This window comes from Gymnoscopelus braueri (genome assembly GCF_963280865.1).
Source record: "Gymnoscopelus braueri genome assembly, chromosome: 12".
Lineage (NCBI taxonomy): Eukaryota > Metazoa > Chordata > Actinopteri > Myctophiformes > Myctophidae > Gymnoscopelus > Gymnoscopelus braueri.
The window spans coordinates 44,521,122-44,542,076 of NC_137614.1; the positions used below are offsets into that span (position 1 = coordinate 44,521,122).

At 43.8% G+C, this 20,955-nt stretch overlaps 1 protein-coding gene across 1 annotated transcript in view; it reads right to left on the reverse strand.

The window, feature by feature from the left end:
- LOC308096600 (cadherin-4-like) overlaps positions 1 to 20,692 on the reverse strand; it is a gene marked incomplete at both ends in the record, with an annotated part of 40,324 nt that extends 19,632 nt beyond the window's left edge. The window contains 6 exons of the mRNA XM_080444015.1: positions 3,013 to 3,198; positions 7,651 to 7,788; positions 13,145 to 13,317; positions 15,865 to 16,009; positions 19,644 to 19,799; positions 20,648 to 20,692. Coding sequence (XP_080300141.1) covers positions 3,013 to 3,198; positions 7,651 to 7,788; positions 13,145 to 13,317; positions 15,865 to 16,009; positions 19,644 to 19,799; positions 20,648 to 20,692 — 843 coding nt within the window. The remainder of the gene's footprint in view (positions 1 to 3,012; positions 3,199 to 7,650; positions 7,789 to 13,144; positions 13,318 to 15,864; positions 16,010 to 19,643; positions 19,800 to 20,647) is intronic.
- Positions 20,693 to 20,955: the final 263 nt, after the last annotated feature.

Here is a 20,955-nt window from a genome sequence, read left to right on the forward strand (position 1 = left end):
GCGAACATTTGCAACTCAAATCATTGCTTCTGGGGGGTCCCTGGAACAAATTATTTCGAGATGGGGGTGCTGTTGTACCCTACTGGCTCACCTTCATTGTATTTGTTTATTTGGTTTATCGGGACATCGCATATTATTAATGAACAAAAATAATGATGTAATGTAAATACACCAGATTTAGCAAGAATGCTAATTTCCATCCATAGTCCCCAGGGCCCATATATAAAAACAAGCAAACAATACAACAAACACAGTAGAGTGCAAAAGGTACAAAAAGGAGGAAGACAAAGTGTTGTGTACAGTTGTGTAGTATACTGTTGTGTTGTGTAATGTTATGTACTCGAGCCCATGAGTAGTGACCCTGTGGTGCATCCTCAGGCAGCCAATCAACAAGCTGTTCTATGCTCAAGGATCACTTATAAACAGCCACTGGTATTCAGAGCACTGGGGGTTTACACACACACAGACACCCCCACACACACCCCCCACACACCCCCCCCCCCCACACACACACACACACACACACACACACACACACACACACACACACACACACACACACACACACACACACACACACACACACACACACACACACACACACACACACACACACACACACACACACACACACACACACACACACACAGCCTGAGGGTAGGATGCGGATGAGGGATGAGAGTTCAATAACGTGGCCTCAACCAGTTGCCCACAAGCAAACAAATCTCCCACCCCCCCCACATCGCTGTGCTGTGTCCCCCCTCTGACTTATCTCTCGTCTCCTTGAGATCCACCCACTCTCTCTCCTCCCTATTCTGATCACTCCTCTCCTCCACTCGCGCTGCCATCCTCTGCATTCGTCATAAGCTGTGATTTACATATCTTAATGAGTCATCCGAGGATGGTGTTTGTGTGTTTACGTGAACACTTGTTTGTGTGCCGACGCTATCACCAGTGAGGACGCTGCCTCATGAGCTCCCCAGAGAGCAGTCTAAACGTGTGACATGTTCTGGTTGAGACCTCAGCCCTTGTTCAGAGAGGAGCCGGGGTCCCTGCTGGGAGATTGCAACAAACGTAGATGTCAGTGCAATGTAGCGATGTATCTGCCAGCAGCCACAGAGGCCCTGGTAAACACTCACAGTAGAAATACCAACGCAGAGCCTTCCAGTGACTTCTCGCCTGCCTATCCCAGGTTGTTTGATATGAAGCCGATTAGTGTGGGTAGCCATTCCAGCTCCTGGTCCCCAGAGAGAGTCTAAGTCTTCTTTGTTTACTCTCTGAGACAGTCTAGTCGTCGCTGTTCCCTTGGGAGTCCTGTCTCTTATTTTATGATTTCCTGATAACTTCCCATGGGGTCACTACGGAAGCTTACAGCTGCCTGCTGAATTTTACATCAGGAACTGAGTGGAGAGGAAAAGATTATAAAAGGCAGTCATCTAGAGATAATGAAGAGAAGCAAAATGCCAGCGCTCGGTGCTCTGGGCGCTGTGGGAATTAGAGAGGTGTTATTGCCTCCTGTTTTAAATATTATTGTAATACAGTATATGAGAATCACATTGCAGGAGCCTTGAGCACAGGAAAAATACCCCAGGGTCGTCAGCTTTGGGTAAATAATCAAGTTATTTACATGAAGCACCTGCTACAATGAAGTACATTCAAGGACAGACAGACAAATACACACACCTGTTCTGGTAGAGTTAAACTCGGATAGACTTTACCTGCAGGGCAAACATAGATAACTGGGAACAACATTTACAAACAATATGAAACTAGGCATATACTGAATGAGTAATTTTAAAAAAACGTCTCCTCACGTATTAGAAGGACAATCTCTGTCACCAGAACCAAGGACGGGTGTTTCCGATTGATCCAACATGGTTAAAATGGAGTTTGAAGTTACAATGGGCTTGTATAGGAAGGGGGCGTGTCTGACTAAATTAATATCAAATATCTAAATACTGAATCAAGCAACTTAAAAACTGTCCGGGGTGCTCCCAAAAGCCTGAGTAGACGATAAAATGACCCAATTTTGGGGGGAAAGTTAAATATCCCTTTAACTTAGTTAGTTATATAGTGTCTTTTTAAAGTTGTTATGCATAATCATAAATATTGATAACGAGTGTTATGAAGCATTATAAGTGCATTATAATGCATTATGATGCATTATAAATGTGATTACCTGGTAGTTATAATGTCCTGTTCCACTGAGTTTATAATGCATTATGACCACTCATAAATTATTACAAGTTATAATACTCCATACCTTGTTATAAGTGCATCATTTTAGACATTTATAACAAGTGTTATAATGCATTATAAATGTGGTTATAACACATTATAGACCCGACCGTAATATAAAGTCTTAAAGAAAAAAGCAAAACAAAAAAGTATTAAAAGTAAAAGTCTAAATGGGCTGAAGCATTAAACAGTGTGTCAGAGTTTAACTCTACCAGAGCAAGTTGTTAAAAGACAAGACTTTGTTGTTGCAGCCACAGTAACTACTACTTTATGACTGCATAAAAACACTAGATTGTAATTGAGAAATCAATACCAAATTCCTACAATGGGTTCAGCAGCTATTGTGTTGCAAGTCTGCACGCTTGTGTGTGGGCTATGAAGGACACAGAGGTCTCCAATCCCTCATTTGGACATGAAGGGTTTTTTCAAAGGCAAAGGACCGCAATGTGTCCTCAGGTGATTCCCTGGACTATTGCTGTTAACAACCATCCTGACAGCAAAACGGCCACCCGACACACCACATAGTGATATAACACCACTTCATGTGTGTGTACAATACAACATTAACTTTTATGGGGTGGGAGGCGGGCTACATGCTCATTGGTTGGCATTTTAGCTTAAAAAAATATTTTTAAAAAGACAGGCACTGGAACCCGAAATCTGAGGTAGAGCGTTGCTGCTCAAAACGTCACTACCTTTGAGGATTAGAAATCATTTTAAAGACAGCTACTTGGTGTGCAGATTTTACGGTCTCAGTTTCACTTGGCATCTTACCTTCACCACGGTGACCATGCCGTCGTTGGAGACCGGGTCGGTGCGGATGGTGAAGTGTCCGGTGGGGTCTCCACTGATGATCCGGTACACAGCGTTCCAGTTGGGCGAGTGAGGCTGGTCGGCATCGATCACAGTCAGGTTAGCCACCGCCACGTCCACCCTGTTCTCTGGAACCTCACCTGTAAACTGACGGAGGATGGGAGGGAGAGAGAGAGAGAGAGAGAGAGAGAGAGAGAGAGGGGGGGGGGGGGGAGAATGTTAGCCTACACCACAATAGTGCTTCAATCCGTCTTTATCTTGGCTGGAGCTGCAGCCTGGGATCTTTCACGAGCCATTTGAGGACGTCAATTTTTACAATGTGCCACTGAGTGCCTTTCACCACCATGTTCATGTGTATTTTACAATATAAGCCGACTCTCACTTCCCTTCCTTTTGGGTTTGCAGTTATAGCAAGCGTAACGAGGCCACTCTTTCAATACAGTAAAAAAAAAAACACTCTCTCTCTCTCACTCACTCACTCACTCACTCACACACACACACACACACACACACACACACACACACACACACACACACACACACACACACACACACACACACACACACACACACACACACACACACACACACACACACACACACACACACACACACACACACACACCTCTCCATTCTCTATTGACGTCCCATGAGAGCAATAATATTCCATTGTGTTTAAAGGCATTAAGGCAGAGGAGGATGGAATGTGTGGTGACAGACAGAGAGGGCTGCAGTGACAGAGGCTCAAGCAGCTGTGTAAGTCTGTATGAGAGGTTTGAAGATGTTCTCCTGCTCTACAGAGACATGTGCTTTGTCCTGATAAGCCTGATGAAGAGTGAAGCTCTGTCTGTCGTCTGTCTGTTCTGGTGGGATTGATCAAAGCTATCCAGACTCAGGGGATTAAAGCAGAGAGAGAGAGAGAGAGAGAGAGAGAGAGAGAGAGAGAGAGAGAGAGAGGAGAGAGAGAGAGAGAGAGAGAGAGAGAGAGAGAGAGAGAGAGAGAGAGATATGTCCAAGTACCGTACAACAGTGACATGTACCCATCCCAGAAATATGTCGATCAAACTCGGCCTCCTCTTCATCGCATCACATCACACACAACAGGCTTGTGTGGCCATGTGGCTACAGGCAAGAAGAGTAACTGAGCTGCTTATTTGAGTGAAGGATATAAAATAGCAAAGCCCCCCTAACACTCCACCAGACCATAATACACTGTCTGGCATCCCTCAACATCAGGCCAGCAAACAGCCCACGGCAGCGGGCAGATCAGGTCAGTGTGTGTGTGTGTGTGTGTGTGTGTGTGTGTGTGTGTGTGTGTGTGTGTGTGTGTGTGTGTGTGTGTGTGTGTGTGTGTGTGTGTGTGTGTGTGTGTGTGTGTGTGTGTGTGTTCTTGAAAAAATTGTCAGAAGCTACCTGCCAGCATTAGAAAGCCCCTGGCAGCGAATGTGTTAAGGGTTCCATTTTATGTGGTTAACATTGGGGCTCTGCACAGCTCTCTTATTATCAATATCCTAGTTAAAAGCTACAACCTGGATATATTTGTATGAATAAAATGTTATTTTACCAATATGTATGGTAGAGATGTTAATGCAATATAACATCTGCAGTGGTTGGAGGTGGTCTCCCTACTTATTGAAAGTAGATGGCAAAACGGATTGTAAGAGATGAACAATCATCTTTATTTACGTAGTTCAGACGTACTCTCTCTCTCTACCTCCTACTGGTTCTATTTTAATCTCGTCATGTTAGAAACCACATGATGTCTTTGTGTCTTTGACTAGTACCAGTTAACTTCACTTCACTGCCTTCACTCTAACCTGACACTGGTTCAGGAGCTGTTAATAATGAACCAGGTGTGAGACCGCATTCATTAGAGACTCAGATTCTCTGATCTGATATTCATTCCTCTCTTTCTCTGATATCATGTCGCTCACGATGGAACAAAGGCGAGGCGGAGAACAGGCTCTTTCACTGTGACTGGCACGGGACGCAGCGTTCGACAAAACAACTCATGCCAGCGCAGCCACCCACCTGTCACTGTGTTGGCAGTGGAGGAACTAGTGGAGGAGGTAGAGGGGGAGATGGGAAGAGAAGACATGTGACATGGAACCTAATCATGGGGACGTTGTGGAGATGAGAAGCAGGAAGGAGGCCAAGGCACAGCGGTGGTGCTACCTCCTGTACTGCACAGGGATTTCCCCCTGACTGCAAGGGTTTCACACACACACACAACAACAACAACAACATCCTACTACTACATCCATCCATTCATGACCCTGAATCCTTCCTTCATCCCTGAACGCTCATCCCCCATCCCTCCATTCTTACATCCCTCTCTCCGGACCGTCTATATATCCCTTCTGCATTATATCATATGATGCAATAAACATCTTTAAAATCATAACATGTAATATCTTATTTGGTATGGTCTGTCTATAACGTGCAAATAATGCATACATGTATGACGATCTGAATATCATAACATGAGGGAGTATACACACACACACACACACACACACACACACACACAGCCGCCTTGAAAAATAGGCCAGCTTCTGATAGGCGTGATTAAATATTAATCAACATTAAAGACAAATCCCCAAAACTTTCTATTTCTGGGACACTTTGATAGTGTGGATGTATGGGGTTTACTGCAAACAGTAAATATTTGCATTATCGCCCTGCGTTCTCACAAAATGGCTTTCATGTTACCCCACTGCTAAACTGGATGATTTATGAGAGGAGCGGGTGAAAAGTGCTCTGCTCATCACAGCTCCAAATCCTCCACTAAAGTTCATCATCAATATCCATGATAGCATTAACTTGTTTCTGTGGTGATGATGGACATGCACTTAAACACACCGAAATACAGTTAGAGAATACCAATCTATTACTGGCCACTGTCATCCATATGCTGATGTCACAAGAGAATGCTAATGTAGACGAGAGGGGTGCGGGGTGGGGGTGGTGGGTCAAGGAAGACTTTTGATTTACAACAATCCATGTCTGTGATTCATCACTGGTACTGTTTAAAACAATCCTTCATTCTCATCTCCTCTTCACACTTTTTCCTCCTTTCTTCTTCTTCTTCACCATCACTTGGCTGTGCTCCACCAATCAACTTCTCTCTTTAAACACCTTTCTGGATGGGGTGAGGGACACGTCTGAAGCCCAGCAGGTCATCTCACTGTCTATTCTGTTAGCGAGAAGACATCTTCCAAAATCCAAAATCTTGGACAAAACCTTCAGTGGTTAATGTGTGGTTGAAGGAATTGGGAAATGTGTTACATTTTGTCAAGAATAAGATTTACAATGTCAAATAGAGAGGACCTTTTCCACAAAATGTTTCACCTGTCCTCTATCTACTTCATGAACTAAAGTGAGTGACATACCCTTCAGTGCACCCAATGGTTTCTATCTGTTAGCTTGCATGATATGTAATATATTTTTCTCTGAAACCTTTTGTGTCACTGCAATCATCTCTTTATAATTCATTTACATTTTGTTGCTTTTTTTTTGCAGTCTTCTTTCCCCCGTGGGTCTTTGTTGTCTGTTTGTTGAATCCAGAGATGCATTTACTGTTTTATAATTCCCTTTGGAGTGCACACCCCCTCACTTTTCTCCACCTTCTGTCATTTTCCCTCTTGCTCCCCGTGTCTCCCCTGCTGTGTGAGATGTACAGTAGCAGTTTCTGTGATGTACGCTTTGGCTGACACAAGCTGATACAACCACGCTTGCTCACCACCGTGAGGGTCTTAATGAGCCCCAGGGTGAATGCTAATGCTAATCTGTTAGCGCCTTCCTAGAGCAAGGCCTACTGCAGGTAGGTACTGCCACAGCTGCTGTGATCACAGTTGCAGTGCTAAGCATCTTATCTACCCAAGAGGCCTATCCTTACACGTACACGCGCACACACACACACACACAAACACAGACACCTGGATGTAGAGAAACTCTTCATCATACCATTAAGCTATAATGTATCCTGGGATACAGGTCACATGAACCTGCCTTGTCGCTTATGCTTCTGCCCCTCTAGCTATAAATAATACAGACTACCTCCATCCCTGTAGCCCTCTTACGTTATTGTACATTTGCTTCTCTTACCTAGAGCAATTAATTCCTCTGAGATTTGTCATTTCCCTGTTCTTAGCCAGCCTACCATGATCCACCCAGCTCTGCTGTACACTTACTGGAACTGAGAGAGAGAGAGAGAGAGAGAGAGAGAGAGAGAGAGAGAGAGAGAGAGAGAGAGAGAGAGATCCATCCGATTTTTCATATTCCATCCTGATTAGCGAATTCCAAACATTGCTGGCCCACAATAACCTACCTGGCGGAGACCTGTGCTGAGCACTTTTTCTATTTTCATATTAAGTCACTACAGCCCCTCCCTTACTCAAACCTTTTGCTCCTCACTCCATTGTTTTGTTTCTATATTATTCCATCACTTCTATTTTCACTCCCTCAGTTACTGCTCTCTTCATCTGTCCACCACCCCTCCCCCGCATCACACCATCCACCATTCACACTTTCCTTCCCTCTGTCTTTCTCCCTCCCTTGCCACCTCACTAGCTCCCTCATTTCCTTCCATTCACTCACGGTTCTGGAGGTGAGCATGGGGGGATTGTCGTTGATGTCGGAGACCATTATGATGGCTGTGGCCGTGTTGGAGAGACCAAAGTTCAGGTTGCCCTCCATGTCCGTCGCCTGCACGATGATGGTGTACTGGGACACTTTCTGTGGGAGAGAAGGAGAACAGAAGAAGCACCATATGAGTCATCATCAGCAGAAAACAGCAGCCTTGGCTCCTACCCACCTGACCAGTCAACAGTTAAGAGCCTGAATGCAGAGGAAAAACAACAGTTTGTGTAGGAACTGGCCATGGTGCTGGTGTCAACACATCCTTCCTTGTGTAAGGAGCTCTCCGTGGTCCTGGTGTCTACAACACAACTTGTGTAGGAGTTCTCTGTGGTCCTGGTGTAACCTCGCATCACCGTGCTTTCCACCGTGGAGGAAAGCCTGGTATTCATTCTAAACTGAGCCGTGTGATCCGGTTTCGAAAAAAAAGAAAAAACAATCGTGTTCCGGTGGTGTTTTCCGGTTGGCGTTCAGTGATGTCATCAGTGACACTGATGGCATAATGATGGTATATATTGCCATGGTAGTAGGCACTATATTAGACTACATACTTATTACATACTATACCATATTATATGCTATATTATTCTACTATGACATAAAGTATACTTGACTGATATTATACTGAATAACGAGAAGGTTGATTTCTGTTATTTGTTTTCTTTTTTTTCTGTTTTGTAAATCCAAGTGATTTGTTGTTATTTTTTTGTTTTTTTGTGTTGTTAGTTTAGGTTGTTTGTTTATTTTTTTGTTGTATTTTCTTACCTGATAGTTATTCAAATGTTAAAAGGGTAGCACGATAAACTAAGGCTTCAGCGTACACCTTTTTGGTCTATGTTTTCAATGACAACAAATGCTGAAGGTATTGTATACATTTTTCCTCTCAATTGTTTTGTTCTGTTTTGTAAAATATAATCTATTTGTGTTAACTTCTGTTGGTTAGATGATCATGACAGACATGGAGTTGTTTCAGACGTGATGATTGCATCTGAAGCTCAGCCGAAACCGGCTCGACCCACTGTTCCCGCATCAGTTACACCTACAGTATGGTGTATGACATAAAAATCTATCAATCAATCCACAATCCAATCAGCCGTCCCCCGTCCCCCGTCTCCTCTCCAGAAAAGACAGAAAGAAAGGGATCTAGGCTCGGCAACATCTGAGAGCTGCTGTAGAGTGGTGGCTCCCCCTGGGTGTGTCGAGACAGACAATACTTATTTAGCATCTCTGTTGGACAGATGTGAAGACAATGATCCGACTGACAGAGATTAATGGAGTATGGGCGATGCATTAATATGAGACAATGACAAACGCGGCTTCATCTTTGGGGACAACACAGTATCACTTCGGTGGGGCCGCTGAAATTCTATCGCTAGACTTATTTGTACAGTTGTACAAGTGCCGTTTGCTGCTGTGATACTGGATGTGTGGCGCCCCCTCCCTCTCTCCCTCTCTCCCTCTTCCTGACCCAGAGTGTGGTTAATGGGCAGCAGGAAGGACAAGGTACAGAAGCTGCCTTTCGGGATAATGCATCGCGTCACTGGGATTCTAAATTACACTCCCAGCATCTCTCTCACCTGCTAATTACTAGTAAATATCCCAATTAGGCCGTGACTCCACATCAGGAGGATTAGACAGCTCCGTCTCAGCTCCAAACCAAGACGCACGACTCCAGCCCCACATGTGCACCCTCATTAACACTCCCACTCGGCAAGTATGGACATAAACAATGACACACATGAATGAACACACACACACGCACACACACACGCACACGCACGCACACACGCACACACACACACACACACACACACACACACACACACACACACACACACATTCCTATACTGTATTTTCACATATTGTTTAAAAAGCTGAGATGTGTCTGGCCGTCCCATCAGTGCATGTACACACAAGCACTCTCGCTAATTAAACAAGGGAGTAATTATATAGAGCTCATCTGAACCTCTCAGCACGGTGACAACGCCACAACATCCCAGACCTTCCTCTGGAGGACTGCCATCGTCGAAGCTCTCACAAGTCCAGCAAGGACCCTCGGAGTCCTTGAGCAGCAAAGTAGCACAGGATGTCAGGAGACCGAGGGAGAGGCAGGGATTTGGACGAAGTCAAGGACAAGTGCTGACAAGAGATGAGTCAGTGCTGACAAGAGCATGAGTGCCCACCGGCAGTGGACATGAGTGTTCTGAAATGTAGAACAAAAATCCCACCTAATCACAGACGAAGTGTTTTTTTTTTCATATGGAAGGAACTTATGTCCGCTTAACTTATGTTAAGCGGATCCACTCTTCATCCATCTGTGCAAGGCATGGCCTTATTCAGTTCAAGATTGTACAATACATCGTTGCACACGTCTAAGGTTAAGCTGTCAAGGATCTTTCCGGCAATCGATCCTACTTTCCCTGCCAGTCTTTTCCACATGTTTTGGTCTTGTCCAAGTTTATCAACATTCTGGTCTTCTATATTTGAAACATATTGTACCTTGTTGAACCTTGACCTGTGACAGCAAAATGGCAGCACTAGATAGCTACCGGTATTTTAATACTTTTTAGGCCTAAAGGCAACGCCTATTTTTTCCTCAAACTTATTACAGTGGTAGAAGGGCACCCCCAACGTCCACTGTAGGAATATGAAGCTGACTGACCACAGTCTGTCACTATGGTGATAAAAGGCAGTAGTCTACTGTAATTAGAATACTACAATCTATGTTGTCTAGATGAAGTACACCAATTGTACTGCAACTCCCTCCTCCCGGCATGTGCACTTAAGCCCCTTCAAATGATCCAGAATGCTGCAGCAGGCTTGGTCTTCAACCAGACAAAATGTTAACATGTCTCCCCGATTTTACGCTCCCTCCATTTCTGTGAATGATTTATTTGATTTGCGCAACAGTTATATAAACATAAGCATAACCTAATAGCTCTTTCCATGGGAAAGTTTACAGTATTAGTTGTTGGCTCCCAGTTGCTGCCCGCACCGAGTATAAAACACTGATGTTGGCCTACAAAGCAACCAAAGGCATAGCACCCCCATACCTTCAAAGCCTGATCCATTTGTGCTCCATTGAGTGTAGATATGATTATATTTGCTTTTGTATTTGCCTGACAAGTGTCAAGGGCATTCTAACTCTTATAGTCCTTCTCTATCGTTTTCACACACGCGCGCACACACGTATAGACACATTTACTCGCACACACACATTCGCACCGACCACATGAAGCCTTGTGTGATGTGTTGTTAATAGGTCTGTCAGTGGTGACAGTTTAGGGAGATGATCTGTCAGAGCGATTTCTTTGCAGAGTCCTTGTTAGCACATCCCTGTAGACCATGTCACATGAGAATAAACACATTTGGATCTTGTCATAACTTATACAGCTCTATAAACAAGGTGACCGCAGAGGGAGGCAATTTACTAAATAAAAAGGCTGAGCTGTGTTGAGAAATGGCCACCAAGCGTCACATCTCTAAAGAATAAACAATGCGGTTTGGCTGTTCCTGCACAAAAATACATATCAAATATCTGTACTTTTGCTGTAATGTTGCTGCCAGGGGACCAGATATTGAATTCGATGTATACGATTATTTATTCTTATGATCTAATTCCTTTATTCATATGTTACATTTACAACCTTACAGATTAAGTACTGGATATACAACAGCTGGTTCTGATCAAGCAATATAATTGGCTGAGAGCTGTGTGTTATTTGCAATAACATCACAGAGTCAAAATGAACAGAGAGTTTGTTGAAGTGGTTGATCCTACCGTCGACAAACAGGATTGTATGTTTTACTCCTAATTGAAAGTTTGATGACAAATTGTAAATACTATACACATAAATGTGTTCAACTCTTATGGAAGGTCACGTTCATTCCTTCATCTCTTATGTCAGGGCCAGCCGATGGCCTTAAATGTGCACTGCGTTCAGAGGCTATCCTCCACCTGTCACGATCTGGTGGTGTGGTGAGGACCCAAATGCAGACAGCCAGGCAGAGTAGTGTTCAAACCCAAGATTGGGATTTTATTAAAGACTAACATACAGACAGAGGATGTGACACAAACAATGATCCGACAAGCACTGACTGGGGAACAAGACTAATATACACATGAGGGCTGATTACACATGAGATACAGCTGGAGAAGACAACATAGAACCAGAACGACTAGAACACAACATAGAAATACAACACCTAGACAGGCACAGTCTGAGACTGTGACACCACCCATCTCAGTGCACCATCACTAGGGGTCAATAGGTGGAAACGGTTGTCAGCTCGTAAATATCCCAATTAGGCCGTAACTCCCCATCAGGAGGATTAGACAGCCCCCCTCTCAGCTCCGTCTCAGCTCCAAACCAAGACAAGACCACGTGTGCACCCTCATTAACACTCCCACTCGGCATGTATGTAAAAAGTTGCTAGTTACGTTGGTTACTAGTTTCCACAAAATGTAGTCGCACTACAGTAACATGTTACTTTGTAGCACATTAGTTCCAATACTGTTCTTGACTGAGGGGAAGCTGAATAGGTTAGGGATTGAACCTCCTGATGAAGAGGGTGGGTACAGTCAGACTGAATGGAATTTGCCCTTTTCACCACCTCACTGTTAACACAGAACAGACAGGCTACTCTGCTGGACACCTGTCCTGGTTGTATTCACTACACTGGTGCCAAATTCTTTTTAGATTTTTAGACCACCGTAACAGGGAAAAATATCAAATTGGTTATGTAGGATTTGTAAAAGAGAGTCATGGCCGAAAAGTCATCGTTGACCTCTCCTATAAACATTACAGTGTTACATTCAAAAGTGAGATTGTTTTCAATGATTGAATCAAGGCCTTTCTAGCTGACAACCCTTTCCATCTATTGACCCTCAGTGATGGTGCACTGAGTGGGTGGAGGATAGCCTCAACTCTTATGGAAGGTCACATTCATTCTTTCAACTCTTATGTCAGGGCCAGCCGAAGGCCTCAATGGGCATCTCCTTCCATTAGCAACATGACAGACAATGAAACCACTCTTTCAAAATCACTCCCATGCCTGCACGCACGCACGCACGCACGCACGCACGCACGTCTTGTGCTGCAGCAACATGAAAATGTATACATTAATTTAGAAGAAAAATAAATGAAAGTAACGCAAAAGTAACTAGTAACATAACTACTAAAGTTACTTTTATAATGCAGTAACTAGAGTAAAGTATTTAAGTAACTTTTGGAGAGCAGTAACTAGTAACTACAACTAGTTACTTTTTTTTAAGTAACTTGCCAAACACAGAAACAAACATCAATCATCCCCACACCCACTACCCTCCTCAATGCAAGGACATTTTGAACTTGAGCAATCAATAGTACAACTCAGCTTTTGATGTTATTTACTATAACACACAACCTCAAGTGTTCTATTGGTTAAATATACCACAGACGAGAACAGAACTGACCTCACGATCGAGACCTGCCGCCACAGTCACGATGTCTCCGGTCTCACTGTTGATGGTGAACATGTTGGGGATAGGGCTGTGTGGCGTCTGGGACAGAATGCGGTAGCGCACCATGCCATTGGCCGTGGTGTTGTCATCAGCATCAAACGCAGACATGTGCATCACATATGTACCTATGGAAGAGGGGGGAAATCTGTCAAAATCAACCCGCTGTACCACTGTACAAGCAGGTCTTTGCCTCCAATGTCCCCGGACTCTGGAACGAGTCCGGGGAGGTCAAGCGAGACTATCATGAGTAGGCAACTAGGCATGTAACGGTATAACGTATTACGGTATTATTACTTCCCAGTGCGACTGCAGAGTTCAGGTTCAACGCGTATGAATTAAGTGATTGTGAATGTGATTGTCATTACAATTTTACTGTAATGCACAAAAGTGTGACGTTGTGTTTTTATGAGCAGTTGCCAGTTAAGCGTATCAAAGACAAATAAAATTTGATCTGCGTATGCTATAACAACACCAGATTCAGTTTAATGAATCCAGAACACAAGCGATTGCTGTAATTTAAAGTTCTCTATAACCAGCAATGTGTGAGTGATAAATATTATTTATTCCAAGGCAATCAATGTCAGACTGCCTCGTCCATGGGCAGAGAGGGAGAGACGTAAGATTGCACTGTCTGGGCATAAGGCATAGTGCAGTCGGCTCTTAAAGGCATTAATTTCATAGGCTAATAAAATATTTATTCATCAAAGAATGATACTTGTTTTTGTTTGTTTTTTGATGGGCTCTAGTACAATTTTTTCTTCTTTTTTCAAAATATATACTTAAAGGACGACTTCACCCATTTTCAACCTATCTTCATATAATAGGTCCTCACTAATGCTCATGATAAAATGATAAAAAAAAATTCTACTTGGTCTTTGTCTCATAGGAGGGCTGTGGATAGGCCAGAAACCCGTCTACCAGTGACATCATCATTAGGCAGGATTTTTTTCCGATTTTTATTTAGGCGAGAACAATAGGATCTATTATTGCATTGCGACTTTCCAGGAATACAAAGCCTGCAGTTTCTATTAGCTTGGATTCCCCATCGATGATGTCACTGGTAGACGGGTTTCTGAACTGTCCACAGCCCTCCTCTAAGACACAGACTGATTAGAAAAAAATTGTACCATTTTATCATGAGCATTAGTGAGGACCTATTATATGAAGATAGGTTGAAAATGGGTGAAGTCGTCCTTTAATACCGCCAAATACTGTATACCACAGTATTTTGTTTGATAACGCACTGTAAAATTTCATACCGTTACATCATGAGTACACAGATATTTTTTATTTAAAATCTTGTTCTGTTTCTTTTTAACTCGAATCACTGTCTGCTATCCATCGACAACTCTGTCTGTCTCAGTCTCTCTCCGCCCACTGGGTTGGAGGCCAGGCTAATTAGCCAGAGATAGTGATATCATGCCAGTGACAGCCTCTGTCCAAGGATAATTGTAACCGCGGCGCCCATTTCAAACTTCATTATATTTCAAAGCAACATTTGTCAACGACTTGGCCAGCGGGGGTCGTTTAAAGGACTCCCTGGGACGGCTGGTACAGAGTGGCGGCTCGAGAATAGAGAGGAGCTGCACATTTGGTTTGGTTCCAAGTTGAAACACTATCTCCTATCCATCTCTTTTTCTAAAGATAGAGGGATCGTGGGGGGGGGGGGGGTTGAAGAATCGCAGCACGTCACATATTGCCTGGGTAATTTCATTAAGCTGCACTCTTAGGGGATTTAATGTGGTCCGTTTGTACGGGCGTCCTGTGCTGTGCCTGGTGGGATTATGTCGGGTTAATGACTCTACAGTTTTTCACAATCTCTTTGATATAAATTTCAGAGCCTTCAGGTCATTTTTCAAAACCTTGGATACAATCTTCACGACGGCTAATCAAAAGTTTCATATTTCAAAACCCTACAGATTTTTTTTTCCAATTGCTTGGATACAATAAACAGAAACCAGACATCATCCATTCACTGAATCAAATAACAAGTTCATTTTGGCACAACATGCCATTAAATCTGGGCAAGGTTTCAGCTTGATCTGAGCTCAAACAATTCAGAAAATATAAATCATATTATGTGTATAAGAAAGAAAGACAAACAAAGTAAAAAATGTGTCTCTCACACACACACCCCCCCCACACACCCCCCCCCCCCCCCACACACACACACACACACACACACACACACACACACACACACACACACACACACACACACACACACACACACACACACACACACACACACACACACACACACACACACACACACACAGAGTGAAAGAGAGAGAGAGAGAGACCGCTCTATGAGGTTAGATATAAAATGAGCCAGCAGTGCTGCACTGTGGTACATTTAAAACTCAATCTCCTTTCCCTCCCCACATCCCTCTCTTCTTTATGGACACTAATAGCCGGATAAATGAACATCCACCACAGGACAAGACCCTCCAACTGTCTACTAAATCAAAAGGAATGGACAACTTTGTTTCTTCAGAGCCGCACTGGTGTGGTCTTACTTTTTAATGACACCACTTGTCTTGTTCCCCCGTACTTATATAATATCAGTTGACCTGAACCAGCCTTTCTTTAACTTAATCTTCCTTTCATGTTATTTTGATTCATTATTTAACCATCATCCATTCTTCCATCCATCCACATTATGTGACTACCTGGCTTGGAGCCTTCGTCCACAGATCCGTTGTAGACCTGGTTCTTGAACTCGGGTCTGTTGTCGTTCATGTCAATGACATAGATGTAGAGGTCTATGGGGTTCTCCACCTGGTTCCCGTTCATGTCCACAGCATGGGCTCGTAGCTGGACGGACACACACACACACGCGCACACACACACACACACACACACACACACACACACACACACACACACACACAAAGGGAGTCAGTGGTTTGTTAAGACTGTATGGTTTTATTTTGCATGGGCAGTATTGATACATGGAATTCATATTGTGGTCAATTTAAGTTTTTTTGAAAACTAAAAGAGAACGCTCGTCGCACGCTGTGGGCTCCAGTTGCAGTTATTATTGCACCTGAGTGACGTTTTGGGCTCTCGCCCTGAGGAAGGGCAAAACGTCCGAAACATTTCGGTCGAGAGCTCGAAACGTCACAGCAGCACTCAGGTGCAATAGACAATTCTGCAACTGGAGCCCACAGTGTGCGAGCGCTCTCTTTTAGTTTTCATGTTACATTTTTTCGCTTAGCACCTGCCCAACTTTGGGTGTGGATGTGCATGTCTTTCCTGTCTCAATATAAGTTCTTTCCCACTAATGAAATCTGAAAAAGTTATCTTTCTTCACAAAGAGGAAGAAATCTGTGAAATGTTTAAATTCAATACACATTTGCGTTTGGTTTATACAAACCAAGAGCAATGATGTAACTAATAAAACTACGAAGACATTTGCTTTGTTCTCTCCGGAGGTGGTGTGTTTCACCGTACCAATTATTATAACTCATATAGTCACTCCTACAGAGTAAAAAAGCATGCAGAGGCTTGGAGTGGCAAACAACAATGTCATGAGGCTGCTGCTCCGTGTCCCTAGGTGGCATAGTGCCAGTCAGCTGTTTACTTCCGTTGGTGTGTCCACTTGTGAGGCACTATTGAGACAATTGATGTACAGTTTTATGTAGAGCCTGGACACGTCTAATAACAGCATGATCATAGTGGCTCTAACAAACCCTGTGAAGAGCTGCTACCGGTTCACATCCAGGTTTCGCAAGCAGTGGCTCAGCAGCTGCTGATTAGGTAGGACTATTGCACTATTTATAACAGTGAACAGAATAAAGACGACAGAATTGGATGGGGATGAGAAAGGAAAGTGAAAACATGTACTGTATATGGAAGGATAGAGAGGTAAGGGGGAGGACAAAAGCTTGTAACAAGAGCAGATTTTGTATTTTTATTTATTTATTATTTTTCATTTCATTTTAGGCAAGGAGAGAGTAGGTAAGGGAGCTCTTATGTGTCTCATGAGAGGACCACAACCTGGGCACCGCCTCGACCATGACAGCCAGACAACTGAAATAGCCTCCAGCCAACAACAGGGCCTGTCTCCTTGTGGCAGGGAATAGAAATAAGGAGCATTTTCGCTCGCCTTCCTCTCCTCAGACAGGTTGAAGTTCTTTTCCCAATCTGTGCCTCTCCGCCTGCTATCCTATGCGATCCTCTTCTACTCCACTGCCTCTCACCCTCCACCTCACGGAAATTCAGGTCTCTAAGGTTAATTTGACTTTACTTTTCCCCCTGTGCATTGTCTGACTGTCCTTCACCCAATATCTGCACGCTGCCATCGCATCACGCCGCACCACAACGGTGTAAGAGCCAGGATCTTATCTCTACCCAGAACCCCCCCCCACCACACACACACACACACACACACTGTACACCCCCCATCCACCCTCCATCCCGCATGTGCCTCGCTCTCTAATTCAATAATGTCAAGAGTCAGAGATTACCACCCTGTTTAAAGAAGGCAAAATGTAATTGTGGGTCCACATTAAAGTTATTATCTTGAAAGGCAGGGGGAGAAAACAGAGCGTGCCCGGCACAGCTCAGCAGTATCCTGATGGAGATAACGGCAGACCCAGGAACACTGCGAGGCTCCAAGCTTTCCTCTCAGAAGAATGTGTGTTGCTGCACGGCTGCTTTTGAATTTAGAAATGCTTATTATTTTGGAAATGAGGGAGACCTGGACCATAACTTCTGTCCTTGGTTGAAGTATGAAGTAAACAAAATAAAGTAAAGTCAAATTTTTACTTTTGAAATTTTAACCTGGACAAAATATTGAATAACGAAATTCAAACGTCCATGACTTCTTAACAGCAATGAAATGATGAACTGGGGAAGCAGATCATTTGAAGGTGGGCCCATCATCCAAAAGCCTACATTAAAAATAGTGAAATCTAGTAATTATTCGGACATCTAATAATCAGCGGCATGCTTTGGTAGTGGTTATCAGTCCAGTATACAGAGAGTCAGTCAATCTGTTTATAAACTCCAAAACACTGCTCATAGTGTGTCGCAAATGTCTTCTATCATTTTGTATAAAGCTCCGGTAAAAACAACATCTTGTTCTTGATGAAAATACACTTTTTAAACACTGACAACCGTGACATGCACGAGCAAAAAACACGCATGGGCGTGCCCGTAGTGTTCAACCGGAGCTTATTCATTCACAAGTTCATTTTCTTCTTCTTTGGTGATATTTTGGAAGGTCTCAGCGGACTTTGGAAGAGGAGTCATATAGTGGCAGATCAACATAAGATCAATTTATCCTCAATGGAGCGACCCATTCCAAGAACAGATCCTCAAGCTAACAAAGCGTTGCACCGTGACATGTTGTTAGCTTGAAGATCTGCTCTTGTTGACATGTGTATCCTCTATCCTGATCTGTCCGTTCAATAGCTCCCCGCTCCCTGTATAGATGGACACTATTCTTCTTGCAGCGAACACAGTGTTTAACTTAGAAACGGCTGTCAGCACGCCTGGACCTTTCTTAACAAATCATGTCATCGATCGGGGGCCCTCTCCTGGGTATAAATCTGCTCAGCTCCTGCTGTAACACTGAGCCTGCCAGTCGGCTCCATGGGACTCTAAGTTCAACTAGGTTCACATAAGAGACAGACAAACACACCCAGAGAAAGAACAGAAGGAAAGGAAAATGAAACAATGCTTGTGGGTTCCATCCAATGTCATATTAGTGTGTGTGTGTGTGTGTGTGTGTGTGTGTGTGTGTGTGTGTGTGTGTGTGTGTGTGTGTGTGTGTGTGTGTGTGCATGCGTTCGTGGACACATCCATACAATAGATCCACAGGAGAGAATCAGAAAAGAGAACAAAGACAATACACAGCGTTAATGTTAAAGTGTCAAACACTCTAGAGTTGGCAATGTAAATGGTCTGACAAACCAAGCTTGTTCTGAGTATTATGAACTATGTCGGGAGAACTGATTGGGAGACATTGGGGGCCCTATCTTGCATAAGGGGCCTTATGCCATAACTTTTTAGGCATTTTTAACTATTTTGAAAAACATTTTAGAAGAGTGAAAATAGCCAATATACATTGACACGTTGTGAGCTTGTAGATCGGCTATAGCAAAAAATGCTATAAGTATATATATATAAATAATAAGATAGGGCCCTGGGTGTTAAATGGTGATAAACGTTGCTCCTGCACACACTGCGCGCAGACTACAGCTGACTATCAGTTGATGGAGTTGTTCTGGACCTGAAATAAATCGAAGATACTGGGTGAATAGGTGAACATACCTAAAGGTGCCATTCATGTTTCCCTTTCAGATGAGGTGGATTTTGAGGGCGGTTTGGAAGGTTTGGAGGGTGGGGGCATCCCTGAGAGTTTTGGGAGAGGGCATCCCTGAGAGTTTTGGGGAGTGCATTCCACAAGGATGGGGCAGCAAGACATATAGACGTAACTCACATGGTACGATGAGCAATGCTCTCGATCCAGAGGTTTGGTGACATACATCTTGCCAGCTAGAGGGTCAATGCTGAACACCTCATTGGGTGGCTGGTCTGCTCCGACCCCTGTGACGCTGTAACGGATCGAGATGTCCCTGTCCTGGTCTGAACGGATCTGTGAGAGAGAGAGAGAGAGAGAGAGAGAGAGAGAGAGAGAGAGAGAGAGAGAGAGAGAGAGAGAGAGAGAGAGAGAGAGAGAGAGAGAGAGAGAGAGAGAGAGAGAGAGCGCAAATACACACAGTATTAGGGCCATAGTGTATCCCATCTGTCGATGCCATACATACTGCAAGATGTTTATTACTGTAACATGGGTTCATTACTGGAGCTCTATGATTCTTTAATCACACTATTATTGCTGCAATCTGATATTGTATATTATAAATTGGAAGTAAACACACACTCTCACGCACTCTCACGCACAAACACACACACACAGAATGGCAGAAAGCCGTATTTTACGCCCATGGAATCATACATCATGTGTCTTCATTCAGGTTCTCTCACCAAATAAAGCGCTACAGGAGTACAGTATATAAGCTCAGTGTCAGGTCCGTGACTTACACTGAGGTGTTGCATCATTTTCTCACGCACGCACGCACGCACGCACGCACGCACGCACAAAATGCACGCACGCACGCACAAAATGCACAAAATGCAGTATGTGTGAGTGCACATACAGACACAGTATCAGCCAGCTTCTCTCTTCTAATCAGGGACTATTTCAGGGCAGAGCCACGAGTACACCTAAACAGTCTGACACTGTCCAAAGCTGTCTCCATCTTCCTCTCATGGAACCAATTTAGCCACACTTTTGACACACCAGGAAATCTGCCCTGCCAAGAAAATAGCTCGAGCAACTAACAAGGACAAGGGAAGGACATACGATATTAGACAGGTGTCATCTTGGCTGCTCCTAGCAGTGGAATAACAACCTGTCATTATCGCCAACACTGCCATCATCACCTTCCTCATCATCATCACTGTGCCATCGTCATGGCTCTCCTCCATCTAGATCTGTGTCAATGCACAGTAGACAGACAGGAGACTTCTCCCGCGCTAACGATAAGGTTGAACCTGTGTACACAGCGTAAAACATAAGCAATCAGTTCCCTGTAGAAATTCAGGAAGCACTGTCATCACACCACAATGTCATCATGAATAGGCGCCAAGTTATTCATGAATATGTGTGTGTGTGTGTGTGTGTGTGTGTGTGTGTGTGTGTGTGTGTGTGTGTGTGTGTGTGTGTGTGTGTGTGTGTGTGTGTGTGTGTG